Source organism: Dendrobates tinctorius, unplaced genomic scaffold, assembly GCF_039654945.1.
Source record: "Dendrobates tinctorius isolate UK_male_01 unplaced genomic scaffold, ASM3965494v1 ptg000075l, whole genome shotgun sequence".
NCBI classification, from domain to species: Eukaryota; Metazoa; Chordata; class Amphibia; order Anura; family Dendrobatidae; genus Dendrobates; species Dendrobates tinctorius.
The window spans coordinates 27,929,440-27,945,054 of record NW_027361743.1 but is presented as its reverse complement, the minus strand read 5'-3'; the positions used below and the strand labels follow the sequence as shown (position 1 = coordinate 27,945,054).

At 41.3% G+C, this 15,615-nt stretch overlaps 1 protein-coding gene across 1 annotated transcript in view; it reads left to right on the top strand.

Annotated features, from left to right (window-relative positions):
- ATP8A2 (ATPase phospholipid transporting 8A2) overlaps nucleotides 1-15,615 on the top strand; it is a 1,255,085-nt gene that overhangs the window by 391,909 nt on the left and 847,561 nt on the right. The window contains exons 13-15 of the mRNA XM_073583121.1: nucleotides 3,048-3,125; nucleotides 7,508-7,596; nucleotides 9,940-9,984. Of these exons, the coding sequence (XP_073439222.1) occupies nucleotides 3,048-3,125; nucleotides 7,508-7,596; nucleotides 9,940-9,984 (212 nt within the window). The remainder of the gene's footprint in view (nucleotides 1-3,047; nucleotides 3,126-7,507; nucleotides 7,597-9,939; nucleotides 9,985-15,615) is intronic.

Below are 15,615 nucleotides of genomic sequence, written 5' to 3'. Positions count from 1 at the left end.
ACCGTTCCTTCTTAATTACGGCCAGCATCTGCGCGTTCCTGTCCCGATGCCAGTGTCTTCCACTGATTCCAGGGTGGCAGACTGGGCAGTGGAGGCTCGTGACATTTGGGATCGCACCCAGGATGCTATTCGAGCCTCTAAAGAGAGAATGAGAGCGTCAGCCGACACACATCGGCGTCCCACTCCAACTTTTGCCCCTGGCGACTTGGTGTGGCTCTCTGCCCGAAATATCAAGCTGCAGGCCGAGTCCTCCAAGTTCGCTCGGCGATACATTGGTCCCTTCAAAGTCCTCGAGTGCATCAGCTCAGTGGTCTACCGTCTGGCTCTTCCACCACAATTGGCCATCTCTGACGTCTTCCACGTGTCCCTTCTCAAGCCTTTTCACACGGCTCGGTTTTCTGAGTCATCTGCCGGGACATCAGACCTGTCCTCGGATGAGTTTGAGGTCAACACCATTGTGGGATGAACTCTGATATTACGAGTGTGTATAGGGATCTAGTAATAGAGTCAGCGCCAGTCAGTGGCAAGCTACAGGCCACAGTACTCATCCACCACAGTGCTAGCGTCCGACAGTGTGCCTTCTTCCGGGCATTGTCGTATAGCGGTAGTGTCTGTCGCCACGCTGCAGTCAGCAGCTTCTCTTGGCGTCCGCGGTTGCGACGCTGCACACATGGTAGGTCTAGACGGACACTGACCTTGAGTCTGGGCCTAGTCCTGTGACCGTATACCGTGCGTGCACACCGCTGAGACCTGTGAGGTCAACAGGCTCGGCATTTATGTTTATGCCTTAGGCGCCTCTGTGATTATAACAGAGCTCACCAGCACTCGCGGGTGACGTTCAATCTGCATGTGCCATACCGCCATATTGTGCATCTGCCATTATATAGCAGCAGTTTAACACCTCTGCACGGTGGATCCCGGGCGGCGAACGCACTTTCTGTTATTTAATATTTAGTGCGTTCCGCCGTCCCTAACAGCGTCACTGTCTCCGCCTTCGTACGGATTGAAGAGGAAGAGGAAGTCCAGGCTACAGCTGATCTGACTTCCTCTTCATGTTTAATCCATGGGACCGCGCCAGCAGGGGAGGTGAGTATAGGTTTTTTTATTTTATCGAGGCCAAACATTTACTTCAAGAAGGGGTTGTCCTAGTAGTGGACAACCCATATAATGACAAGAACATTTATGTACAAAAGCAGGAATTATTTTTAACTAGAATAGTCTCCAGAGCCATGTATACTGCTTCCAGCCCATCGATGTGACACAGATATTGCATATGTAAAATATTACATGCTGGTTAATTATTGTTGTTTTTTATGTTTACTTGTGCCCATGGTTTAGGGGAACGAACTGCTGCACACCTCAATGCGCGTTTCACTGCCACCTGCGGTTTTGTCAGGTTTAGAGTGCACAGGCTTTGTTTTGCTTCTTTATCTCTGTCTCCATCATTATCAAGTACTGATATTTGTGATCTATTGTTTTTATGTATTGATGAATTTCTGTATTCAATACATTTTGATACTTTTTTGAGATGGTGAATTCTATTCCTTCTCCTTGGTCTTTTGTATGAAGGGATCTTTGGTTTCGCTTAGGATCATGATATGTACACCTCTGGACTTGAGTTTACATGAAAATATATCAGGAAGAGCATGCACCATTCTCGTCCTTATAGCCATGGCTCCTAGCTCCTACTGGGTGCTACTACTACCACCTCTGTGCTATAGGCAGGACAAAGGCACTGATTAATGTCTCAGACATATAAGCAGACACCAGAATTATAAAGTGCACATGGTATGTGTGGCACTCAGTTACAGGTTTTGCATTGGGGTACAGGGATAAATAATCTTTATATTTATATAGCACTAACATATTCCACAGCGCTTTACAGTTTGCACACATTATCATCACTGTCCCCGATGGGGCTCACAATCTATATTCCCTATCAGTATGTCTTTGGAATGTGGGAGGAAACTGGAGTACCCGGTGGAAAACCACGCAAATACGGGGAGAACATACAAACTCCTTGCAGATGTTGTCCTTGGTGGGATTTGAACCCAGAACTCCAGCATTACAAGGTTGCAGTGCTATCCACTGAGCCACCGTGCTGCACAGGATGCTTTCAGGTACTTTTTGATATCCTTGAGGCCAGTAAAAAAAGGGGAGACCTCGTGGTTGGAAAGTTGGAAAATCTTCCAGTACCCACTGAAGCTACCTTACCTCCCTCGACAACCTGTTCTGGAATGATTTGTGTAGCCCAAGATGTAATCGCACATTGGGGAAGTGAAGATCAAGGCAACAAAAGGGTGGAGATAGGAGGTGGTAAGGGGTGGTCTTCAAAAATATGCTTAAGTATGGCAAAAAAAAATCCAAACGTGCTAAGGATTCTCCTCCCAAATTACAACTTGCCAATGATGGCACATATGGCTCCATAGGTTTAAATCATGCCACCGGGAACCTGCTAACTGTTTAGGCCGTGTTTACATGTCGTTTTTTTAAAGAAAATTTCAAGCAAAGTGGATGTGATTTCATGAAAGCTCATACCCACTGTGTATATAAAGCCGTTGCTGGACTATGTGTTTTTTTGGTGCATTTTTTTCCCCTATAGGCTGGAAAAAAGGAACATAAAAAATAATGTTCCAATTTTAAATGTGAAAGCCCAGTGATTCTGAACTAAAAAATGTATTGAAAAAGTTAAATAAAATCTGTTCAAAATACATATAACAAAAGGGGAAAGAAGAGCAGATTATGACAGCGTATTTTGATGCTGATACTTGCTGAAAAAACGCAGCTTGAAAAATAACATAATTTTTGCACTTGGGTGATAGGTAGGATAGTCCAAATATGCTTGCTTGAGAATGGCATACTTTATTACCACTGATCTGCAGGCTGTGACCATACTATAGGCTCAAGGTGCACGACCCTAAATGTTGTATGCAACACTGGGATTTATGTGCTTAGACTAAAACTAATGCTCGTCAGCAAAATACAGTCATGGATGTCAGGGGTAATCCCAGCATGAATTATTAATGTGGATTTCCTCTTTGTCCTAGGATAGAGATATGTATTATGCAGAGACGGACACCCCCGCAATGGCCAGAACATCCAACCTGAATGAGGAGCTGGGACAGGTGGGGAGATCCACGTGGCTTCTTTCTCTCTCATGTACAGTTCTGGCCAAAAGTTTTGAGACTGTCACAAATTTTGGCTTTCGCAGAGTTTGATGCTTCACTGTTTTTAAACCTTTTAGACAGATGTTTCTATGGTTACTGAAGTACAATTATCAGCATTTTAGACCTTTTTAAACGTTTGTTGATAATTATGTTGACATAAAACCTCCATATTCACAGTGTTGTCCCTTATGTTTCAAGACCTCATCCCTTTGCCCTGGTAGCTGGATATTCTGGGCCGAACCCTGCCTGATGACCTCCTATTCTTGTCTAATCATGGCTTTGAGTGTATCACAATTTTTGTGTTTTTGTTTGTCCACCCGCTTCTTAAGGATTGACCACAGGTTCTCAATGGGATTGAAATTTTTTTTTTTTTTCAAATGTTTTAAATTTTAATGCTTTGTTCACCAAGCCACATACAGGTGCTTCTCACTAAATTAGAATATCATCAAAAAGTTAATCTATTTCAGTTCTTCAATACAAAAAGTGAAACTCATATATTATATAGAGTAATTACACACAGAGTGATCTATTTCATGTGTTTATTTCTGTGAAGGTTGATGATTATGGCTTACAGCCAATGAAAACCCAGAAGTCATTATCTCAGTAAATTAGAATACTTTATAGCACCAGCTTGAAAATTATTGTAAAATCTGAAATGTTGGCCTACTGAAATGTATGTTCAGTAAATGCACTCAATGCTTGGTCGGGGGTCCTTTTGCATCAATTACTGCATCAATGCGGCGTGGCATGGAGGCGATCAGCCTGTGGCACTGCTGAGGGTTTATGGAAGCCCAGGTTGCTTTGATAGCTGCCTTCAGCGAGTATGCATGGTTGGGTCTGGTATCTCTCATCTTCCTCTTGACAATACCCCATAGATTCTCTATGGGGTTAAGGTCAGGTGAGTTTGCTGGCCAATCAAGCACAGTGATACTGTTGTTTGTAAACCAGGTATCGGTACTTTTGGCAGTGTGGACAGGTGCCAAGTTCTGCTGGACAATGACATTTCCATCTCCTAAAAGCTTGTTGGCAGAGGGAAGCATGAAGTGCTCTAAAATGTCCTGGTAGGTGGCTGTGCTGTCTTTGGTCTTGATAAAACACAGTGGACCTACACCAGCAGATGACATGGACCCCCAAACCATCACTGATTGTGGAAACCTCACACTTGTTAGGCGTCGGATTCCTGCAGCTGCACAGCAGGAATCCAGAGCCATACATCCAGCGGTCTCCCATTCCTTTCCAACTGCTCAGGGACCTGCACAGCAATCTCGGCGATCCAGGCACCCTCATCAGACCAGCTCTCTGGGTCTGGATGTTGCTGCCACCTCTGGACCAGCAATGGTAGCGCAACCTGCTTTGCAGGAAACTACTCCAGTGGCTAAGTCCCCTCGCCGCGCTACTGGGCATGCCCACGAGACGATCTCCCAGTGGAGATCGGGGGCCACGTGCTCAGGTCCTTGTCCTGATCTGATTGGCCCATCTCAGAGGTCTGAAAGGTCCCGACTCCCGGAAGCGCATGGCTATAAAAGGCCTGCATGGCCACTCGGCCATGCGCTAGTATAGACTATACTTGCTATGTGTGAATGGTGACGGATGTATGATTCTGGAGACTGACTCATTATAAAACCCCTTCCCTCTGATATTACGTATGTGGTTAGGGAATAAGAGTTATAGTCAGCACCAGTCAGTGGCAAGCCATACGCCACAGTGCATACCGCACTGTTACACTAGCATCCGATAATGTTATGCCTCATGGCACTGTCGTACAGCGGCAGTAGTTACCGCTGCGCTGCAGTTAGTGGCACTTACCGGCGTCCTCGGTAGCGATGCTGCACACACGGTAGGTCAAGACGGACACCGACCTCTGCCTTGGGCCGTGTCCTGTGACCATATACCGTGTGTGCACGCCCGCTGAGACCTGTGAAGCTAACAGGCTCGGCGTTTATGCTTTATTTATACTAAAGTGCCTCTGTGAGTTTAACAGAGTCCGCTCTGCGCACCTCGGGTGACGTTTAACCCGAGCACAGTACATCGCCAGATAGCTAGTCTGCCATTACTCGGCAGCGGTTGTTACTCCTACTGCACCGTTGACCCCGGGCGGCGAACGCACTTCCTATTATTTATATTTAGTGCGGTCCGCCGTCCCTAACAACACTAGACCTCAAGCAGCTTGGATTGTGGCCTCTCCACTCTTCCTCCAGACTCTGGGACCTTGATTTCCAAATGAAATGCAAAATTTACTTTCTTCTGAAATCAACACCTTGGACCACTTCGCAACAGTCCAGGTCTATTTCTCCTTGGCCATGGTCAGACGCTTCTGGCATTGTCTATTGGTCATGAGTGACTTGACAAGGAATGTGACACTTGTAGCCCATGTCCTGGATATGTCTGTGTGTGCTGGCTCTTGAAGCAATGGCTCCAGCAGCAGTCCACTCCTTGTGAATCTCCTCCAAATTTTTGAATGGCCTTTTCTTAACAATCCTTTCAAGGCTGCGGTTATCCCGGTTGCTTGTGCACCTTTTTCTACCACACTTTTTCCTCCCACACAACTTTCCATTAATATGTTTGAATACAGCACTCTGTGAACATCCGGCTTCTTTAGCAATGACCTCTTGTGGCTTACCCTCCTTGTGGAGTGTGTCAGTGACTGCCTTCTGGATATCTGTCAAGTCAGCAGTCTTCCCCATGATTGTGGAGCTACTGAAACAGACTAATAGACCTTTTTAAATGCTTAGGAAGCCTTTACAGGTGTTTTTTGCTAATTAGTCTAATTTACTGAGATAATGACTTTTGTGTTTTCATTGGCAGTAAGCCATAATCATCGACATTAACAGAAATAACCACGTGAAATAGATCACTCTGTGTGTAATGACTCTTGAGTTTCACTTTTTGTATTGAAGAACTGAAATAAATTAACTTTTTGATGATATTCTAATTTAGTGGGAAGCACTTGTAGTTATCAATATTGTCTTGTGACATGGTCTCCATCATGCTGGCAAAATCATTGTTCATCATCAGATTGGATCGTTGGGACAAGTTGCTCTTGGAGGACACTTAGATCCCATTCTTTATCCATGGCAGTGTTCTTTGGCAAAACTGTGAGTGAGCCCCTCCATTGATGAAACGCCCCACACATGGGAGGTCTCAGGATGCTTTACTGGTGGCATATCAGAGGACTCATGGTAGCGCTCACCTTTTTTCTCCGGACAATCATTCTTCTATATGTCCTAAACAGTCTGATGGAACTTCAGAGAAAATAACTTTATCCCAGTCCTCACAATCTCTGTACTTACTGCAGTTATTTTCACTGATGCTCTTCCGTGTACATGAGACCTTAGGCTGATTTTACACATTTATGTTTTACTCTCCACGTGTGAGCCGTGACTCCCGGACTGGCTGCGGGTCTCCTGACCCAAAATCAATCCACTCTTATATGCCTATTGAATTCCGGTTCAGAACCGGCGTAAGACGTCCGTTCAGAAGTCCGTTTTTCATCCGTGTGCCAGATCCAATTTTCATCCATTTTTGTACGATTTTTCAAGTATGCAAAAAAAAAATTACAACTTTCTCCTACCCTTCACACAGTACGAAACGCACAGCACTTGGATATAGCACTGATACCATCTGTGTGCTGTCCCTCTCTTTCTTGGACCCATTGATTTCATTGGGTGAGTTTAATTCCAGACATGAATCACCAAAAATGAACGTTTCCATTTTTGTTTTTTTTGTGAGCTCACTCGGTCTGCAAAAAAAACGACATTTGAGCAGTTCCATAGACTATAATGGCTATCCGTGAAAAAAACACAGAACACGTAAGTGAAAAACGGACGTCTGAATGAGACCTTGGGTTTGAGCAAATCATCAGGCCTCGAACACTCGAGTTCCACAAATGTTCACTACAGTCCTTTCAAATTCCATTTGGAAATAACAATTCAAATTGCTGCCATCATCTGGCAGCAAAAGAAAATTGCAGTTTTAAGAACAATATCACAATGGGACTACAGATATTTCCACCTTATTATTTCTCATCAATGGACGTCCGTTTTTACTGAATAGTTTGTTACGAGTTACCAGAGAGAATGATTTTAGGGATGTAATGGGAAGAATGCATTCAGAAAGTCCTCCACTGAATGACTAGAAAGTAATAAATGTATGTGTTAAGTTTGTAAAGTGAATAGAACAAGTTATTCCCTCTTGTCATATTCACCAAATATGTATCCGAAACTGAAAGTTACACCCAAATATTTCCAGCAGTGTGTCCAGCTTAAATGCAAACCCCCGATCTTCTCACGTTGTAAGTAGTTTTGACAGTATTTGATTTCTATTTCTTCCTGCACTTTTAGGTTAAATACTTGTTCTCAGACAAAACTGGGACGTTGACGTGCAATGTAATGCACTTCAAGAAATGCAGCATCGGTGGCATCACATATGGGTAAGTATGTCGGCGCCCGACTTATCAATATTGTCACTTGTCCTTCTAACGTTGAACAAGATGACGGATAGAACAGAGATTAGATTGTGTGTCTCGTCTTCCTTTTCTGGACCTTCATTTTTTTTTTCTTTCTGGTTTCTTTTATCAATTTTTGTGTTTTGAAAAAAAAATTATATTTCTATGAATTAATTGTGAGAAGAATTTAAGGGGAAGGATGTTAAGTTTTTTTTTTTGTTTGTTTCAATTTATCCATAAAGAAGTACATTTGCAAGAGGTTTTTTTTTATGACAGAATCCATCATTTTATGTATACAGCTCCTAGGCAGAATTATGCATCTTCCTGGTAGCAGACAACAAACCCTGTGTAGTCTGATCCTGCAGTCATCCAAAATGTATTTTGGTAAGAGAAAGGAGTGTGATCTCAGCATCAGACTATACAAGTTTATGTGTAATCTGTTACCATAGATCATCACTGGATTGGAATACAAAAAATAATGAGATTTTACTACGGGTTTTATTACGGTTTATAGCATATATTATTACACAGGGACAAATAAAGTTAGTAACAGACGATATAGGATAATGGAATAAAAAAAAGTCCTATTTAAGTGATGGCACTTTATTCAACACTAAACATCAAATCCCACATATAAGATAAATATGGGGGTGCAAGAAGAGATACAAAAAATATAATAAAATAGTTTATATTTAAATCACTTAAAAACCACAATATAAAAGACAAAAGCACAAATGCCGTATAGATAGCTATTTAAATAGTTATTACCCGCCCCCGGAAGAAGCTAGTGGTGAAACGCGCGTTGGGGTGAGGGGATGCCTGACCCGATCTCCTGTGGCAAACTCTTACTATAACAACTATTTAACTAGTTACCTTTTGAGAGGATTAATTAATACATTGTGGTTTGCTATTTTAACGCTTTTCCTTGGTTTTTTCCCCTATATGGTATTTCTGCTTTTGTCTTTAATATGTTGGTTTTAAAAGATTTAAATAAAAACTATTATTTTATTACAGTTTTTGGATCTCTTCTTATAGCCCTGTAATTATCTATAATAGGGGAGCATTCTATACTATGAAAAACAATCCCTTTAAGGGAGATATTTATACACGTGTGTGTATATATGTGTGTGTATATATATATATATATATATATATATATATATATATATATATATATATATATAGCATTGATAAGACCTTACTGATTTTGGCTAATAAAAGCTATTTACAGTATGTGTGCCTTGATAAACAGACTGGGGCGGATTTACTAAAACAATTTTTCATTTGTAAGCGGTCTTAAAACACATCACGTTTGTCACGGCGCTCCATACTGTTTGATAGATTTGGTTACTTTAGACTTTCTAGTCAAATATTACACCACCTATTAGTTGGCTTAGTTTGTGCCAGAAATTTGTGCCAAGATTGGCGCCTGGTATCTTATCTTGAAGGGAATCTGTCAGCGGGTTTTTTCCATGGAAGCTGAGAGCAGCCTGATGTAGGGGCAGAGACACTGATTCCAGCGATGTATCACTTACTGTGCTGCTTGGTTCAGTTTTGAATCCCTATTTTCTCTGCTGCAGATGTAGCAGTTCTCTGAATGCTGATCTTTGCATAACCCACACACACCACTGATTGCTTTCTTGTTTACAGTGTACATTGTCCGAAAGCTGCCAATCAGTGGTGGGGCGGGGTTACACAGATTAGCTGGACTGCCTTACACCAGACATCTGGTCCTGCAGTGATAATCTTCTGATAAAACACTGATTGTTTTGAAGCTACAGTACACAGCCTAATAAGTGACACATCCCTGGAATCAGGGTTTCTGCCCCTACATTATGCTGCTCTCAGATTAAATGGCCAAAAAATGCTGGCAGATTGCATTTAACCCTTTTCAATTTATACAAAGCTATGTTTATTCTTCCACTCTTGTGTCTAAAATGTATAACAAATGTGATGCATGGCACGTAAGACCGTTTATTTTATGTAAACTGCTTTAGGTTTCTGGAACATTCAGCATAGTAAATATTCCACAGGAAAAAATAGCTCAGCGTTTAATAAATATGGCGTTCAGCCTTTTAATGCAATTTCACACAAAATCTGGATTTATTGCATTGGTAAATACGTCCAGAAGAAATTGGAACTTTCTGTGTTATTTATGCACCTGCTGCTTCCAAATGATTACTTCCATTACTCTGCCATTTCCGTTTTTATGGATTATTATCTGGAAGTCAGATTTCGGATTAAAATCATTTGAAAGTTATTTTAAAACGTGCGTGAAACATTTCCCCATGTATTTTACCCTTTTTCTTATTTCCACATACCTGGAAGCCACTTTCCAGAATTTGAGAGAGAGCGCTCCTCTGAAGATTTCAGGTAATTTCGACCTTTTTTAAGGTTTTATTTGCTAATGCACAGACTCTATATCTATTGTGTGTGTGTGTGTGTGTGTATATTTATCAGTCATGCTTAATTATTTAATTATCTGCCATTTACCGGTACTTAAAGGAAATCTCCACCTTACAATGTTTATATTAATTTTATATAAATAGATCCTTTTTTCCCCCTAATACTAAGCTCCAATTCAATTGCATAGGAATAGAACATGTTGTCTACCTGCTGCCACCACTAGGGGGAGCTTAAGAATTTACTGCATACTGCATTACTGTTGAATACAATGTATTTACAGTACATAGTGAGCTCCCTCTAGTGGCGACTACAGGCAGACAGCAAATATATATTTTTTTTTTAAAAGGAACCTGTCATTAGATTTCCTTGTTCTAAACTGTGACTACTAATTTTTTTTGTCCTCATTTCATCCCTGCGGCCTGGCATAATTGCATAATGTGATGATACACGTGGCCCGTGCTCGCATCTATCAGAGGCAACAGGCCTAGATTGTCAGGTTCGAGGAGGTGCCACGTATGGGCTTGGCCCCTGGCTATCTGACTTTTTGTAAATGACTTGTATATGCCATATTGGGAAAAGGTGGTGAAATAAAGACAGTGAAAGACACTCTTTAGAGTGCAGATAAGCTGCAGCTGGAGATTGTTCTGATAAGCATCACACTCAAAGGAGGAGCCAGGCGCTGACCCATCACTGCCATCAGCTGTACTCCAAATGAGTATACTCTGATATCAATGTAGCAGGAGGTAGTGAAATAGACTGGGGAGAAGCAGGGGTTTGGAAGGGTTTTTTTTTTTACAAAAATAAAGACAAATCCTCAAATATAGTTGTTTGCAAAGTTTTATAACTTTGTACAAAGTTCTAAAAAAAAAAAGCTTTGTTACTCTTTATATTTCCATCTATGTGAACGATAAAGAGTAAACCTCCGACCGCTATAAAAATCTAGTAAAAAAAAAGCTAAGCCTAATCAGAACAGAAATTTTAACCTGTTAATAAAAAAGTTTTTTTTTTTTTGAGAGGGGGTCATTTAGTTGATGGTTCTGGAATGCAACCTGTCACTGTCAAACTTCCGGAAAACTCCAACACTTAGTATGACAGGCGGCAGTTGTTTTTTCCCCAACAGCTGAAGAACCACAAGTTGCAGAACCAGAGTTCTACGATTTCATCTAGCGCAGAAATCAGTCCTTTGAAGACATTTTTAGGCAGTTGTGCTCTTTTGTTAGAAGCCATGTGTATGAGTCATAATTTCATCGTTCCCTGTGCTCGACAACCCCGTTTCTTCCATTTCCAGTGAGCCACTCTGCTAAATACCCGCAGCCCTGACTTTTTGATATGTTTGTATAACAAAATCGCTTTCATCTTTATATTTATGCTTCACACACAATTATTTTGCCCCTTAATCCGAGGCCAGACGAGGCCGAGAGCGTGTAACACAGGGGCGTCTCACAGGCCTCCTGGCGCGGGACGCTTTACACGTGCCTTCCCCTTCTTCTCCTTCTGACCTGTTTATACTAAATACAAGAACATGCTTTGAAAAGACATGAGTGGAACGGAACCTCCTTTGACATTTTATTTCATTTTTTACTTCTTTTTTCCCCCGCTTGGTAAATACATTTATATCCCAGCACCGGCTTTTTATCTTTGCTCTACATGAACAAAAATGTATTATAGAGAGAAATTGGGACAATTCTCATCAATGTTTCTGCTCCTTCCTTATGTAATCGTGAAACGCGTTAGTCCCGATCATTAATATTGCGTTCCTGGAGTAGTCTCCCTGTTCTGAACAGTGGCCGTACTGTCATTAGTGGTCAGCGGGGCCATATTTAGCAAAACTTGGCTGAAAATCTTCCATTTAGGCCGTGCCAAGGTATCTTCTTTCAAAGCTGAAAGGTTTATACTGTGTAGTATTTCTTCGCAGTCTCTTAATCCACTCGAGACTTCACAGAGCCGCACGTTTGACTTCCTCTTTCCTCATCGACATATGTATACGTTCTTCTCCATGAGTACATGACCATATGCCTTCATGTGTATACAAGGGAGAAAAGCCGTCATGGAGAGACCCCAATGGCGTCCAATGATTAGGTGTTTTTCTTCTTTTGCGTCTATTTAAAGGAACTCGTATAGTAATTATTTTCAGGCGATTTAATGCTTTGGCCAAATGCTCAGACATTTTACATCCTCATTACTGGGTATATCCAAATTTAGGGTAGATTCACCTACGAAGCCCCCCCCCCCCGGATACTGTACATTAAAGTACAAGCTTAGATGTGATTGTTGACATTTCCTCTAACTCTTGGACTGAAATGACAATGTGTTTTTCTTTTTTCTTTGAAATATAGAGAATTACACACCCCTTTACAATATGGAGGGATTTCTAGAAGAATGCAGAAAGATGCAACAGGCAGGAAGCCAGCCTGCGAGATGGGGTTTGATCTGGGAGAATTAGTAGAAGTAATTAAAGGGGCTCTACCTTTTTAATATTCTGGTGTCCTAGGAGCAGGAACTGGTGCAGTTTTCCTATATACAGTTAGGGCCAGAAATATTTGGATACTGACACAAGTTTTCTCATTTTAGCTTTTTACCAAAACATATTCAAGATACATTTATATAATCAATGTGGGCGGAAAGTGCAGATTCCCAGCTTTAATTTGATGGTATTACATGCTGATTGGAGTAAGGGTTATGAATTGCAGCTCCTTAATATCTAACTGTCTCTTTTTAAAGGGACCAAAAGTAATTGGATAATATCTAAAAAGCTCTCTAGTGGGCTATCAACCCATTGCTGTGAACCCACAACATGCACTCAAAGGAGCTCTCAATGGAAGAGAAACAGACCATCAATAGGCTGAAATAAAAAAGGAGAAATCTATCAGAGACTTAGCAGTAATGTTAGAAGTAGCCAAATCAACAGTTTAGTACATTCTGCAAAAAAAAAGCACACTGGTGAGCTTGGGAACACAAAAAGATGTAAACGTCCACAGAAGACAGTAGTGGTGGATGATCACAGAATCCTTTCCATGGTGAATAAAAAAAAACCTTAACATCCAACCAAGTGAAGAACACTCTCCAGTAAGTAGGTGTTTCAGTGTTTAAGAGGGTTCAGCACAAGGAGCATACCATTAATCAACCTGAAAAAATAGAAAGGCCTGATTTGACTTTGCCAAAAACATCAAAAGAAGCCCAGTTCTGGAAAGGCATTCTTTGGACAGATAAAACGAAGATCAACATATACCAGAATGATGGAAAGAAGAAAGTATAATGAAGGCTTAGAACGGCTCATGATCCAAAGCACAGCACACCCTCTATTAACCATGGTGGGGGCAGTGTGATGGCGTGGGCTTGCATGGCTTCCAATGGCGCCAAGTCACTAAATTTTATTGATGATGTTATTGAAGACGTGAATGAATCCTGAAGTGTACAGGGATATACTTTCTGCTCAGATTCAGCCAAGTGCAGCAAGGTTGATTGGATGGCGCTTCACAGTACAGATAGAGAGTGACCCAAAACGTACTGTGAAAGCAACCCAGGAGGTTTTTAATGTAAAGAAGAAGAATATTCTGCAGTGGCCGAGTCAATCACCAAATCTCAACCCCAAGGAGCAGCAATTCGCATGCATAAGCCAAAATGTAAGGCAGAAAGACCCACAAACAACCAACAACTACAGCTGCAGTAAAGTCTGGCAAAGTATCACAAAGGAGGAGACCCAAAGTTTGGTGACGTCCATGGCTTTCAGACTTCAGGCACTCATTGCCTCTAAAGCATTCTTTACAAAGTATTAACCAAGAACATTTTATTTATTGTAAAGTTAATCTGTCCAATTACTTCTGAGCCCCTGAAATCCGGAAGCTTTGTAGAAAAATGGTTGCAATTCCTAAATGTTTCACCCAATATTTAACACCTTTAATTAAACCTTCAGTTGTATCTCAGTTGTTTCATTCTAAATCAAACATGATCACGAAGATTCGGTCCCTGCCCAAATATTACCGGATGAACCTGTATATACTTCATATTGATTCTGCCTCTGTGATCATGGGGCTTGCTGGGTCAGGTATCAGCAGAGGAGCATATACTGGACTGCCACTAAATGTTATCCTAGGTACAACACCTTGTCTAAAGCATAAGTGCTTCTGTTCATAAGAGGATACCTCTAAATGTGTCCATGCACAGAACAGTTAAATTGTCTGTACTTAGACCAGTCTAAGGCATGATGAATTTCAATATGCCCAATCCTTTTATTCTCAAAATAGATACAAAGAGATGTCTGGCAATGGCTTGTTTCATTGAAAACACATGCAAGGTGTTGTCCTGGAGGGGTGGTGATGTGATGCAGCAACCTTACTGCTCCCTGTACCCATAAGCCCTATCATTGGCAAATAAGTAGACATTGCATGCATAAAATCACCTACAGATGTATTCCTATCTGTCTGCTGGACATCATTTTATTAAAGTGTACGGCCCCTTTAAGAAGTAGAAAGAGTTCTAAAAAAGAGTGCATCTGAAAGCAGAAGTGTTCTTTATTTCAACCAATCAGATTACAAATCTAATTTTTTTTTTTCTGCGAAGGTTGAAAAATGAGAACAATGCACTAGTTTTTTATAAATCTTTTCCGATGTGTGCCCATTACTGGACGTGTGTAGATTGTGCTTGTTATGTCGTATAGTTGTGTATTTCTTGTATTTGCTATTAAACTGGTGAAACGTTAGAAGAAAGAATTCTGTGTACTGAAGACCAATTCTGTGTAGTTGTAAGGCATGGCATACTCGGAGCAGTGTGCCAGAGCACTGATCATACAGTCACTTTTTTCAGATTTTAATTTTGAATTTTTCAGATTTTGCCTTTGCAATGAATTTTATTTTATTCCTCTAATGCAGGGTTCCTCAACTCCAGTCCTCAATGCCCACCAACAGGTCATGTTTTCAGGATGTCCTTAGTATTGCCCAGGTGATAATTGCATCACCTGTACAATACAAGGGAAATCCTGAAAACATGACCTGTTGGTGGGCCTTGAGGACTGGAGTTGGGGAACCCTGCTCTAATGCATCGGTAATGAAAACAAAACAACTTTGCAGATAGCCTCACCAATTGGTGCCTATAGTTTCTATGCAGATTGATGTTCCCGTGGCTACAGACTCCAAACAAACCTTGTGTAGTCTGATCCTGCAGTTCTGTCATTTTTTTTTTTTGATCCTAACAAAAATTTGCAAGATGTCGGGGACAAATAGAAGGCAGTATTAGTGCAAGACTATACAGGGATTGCAACCATGAAAACACGTAGGTCTGCATAGAAACTGTAAACATAGTTTAAATATAGTTTGTATTAAAGAGGACCCATCACCAGGTCAAAAGTTAACACTGTACGGTGGCTCAGTGGTTAGCACTGCAGTCTTGCAGCGCTGGGGTCCTGGGTTTAAATCCCACCAAGGACAACATCTGCAAGGAGTTTGTATGTTCTCCCTGTGTTTGCGTGGGGTTTACTCCGGGTTCTCCGGTTTTCTCCCACATTCCAAAGACATACTAATAGGGAATTTAGTTTGTGAGCCCCAATGGGGACAGTGATGATGATGATGTAGGATGCTGGGGAATTAACAGCGCTGTATAAGT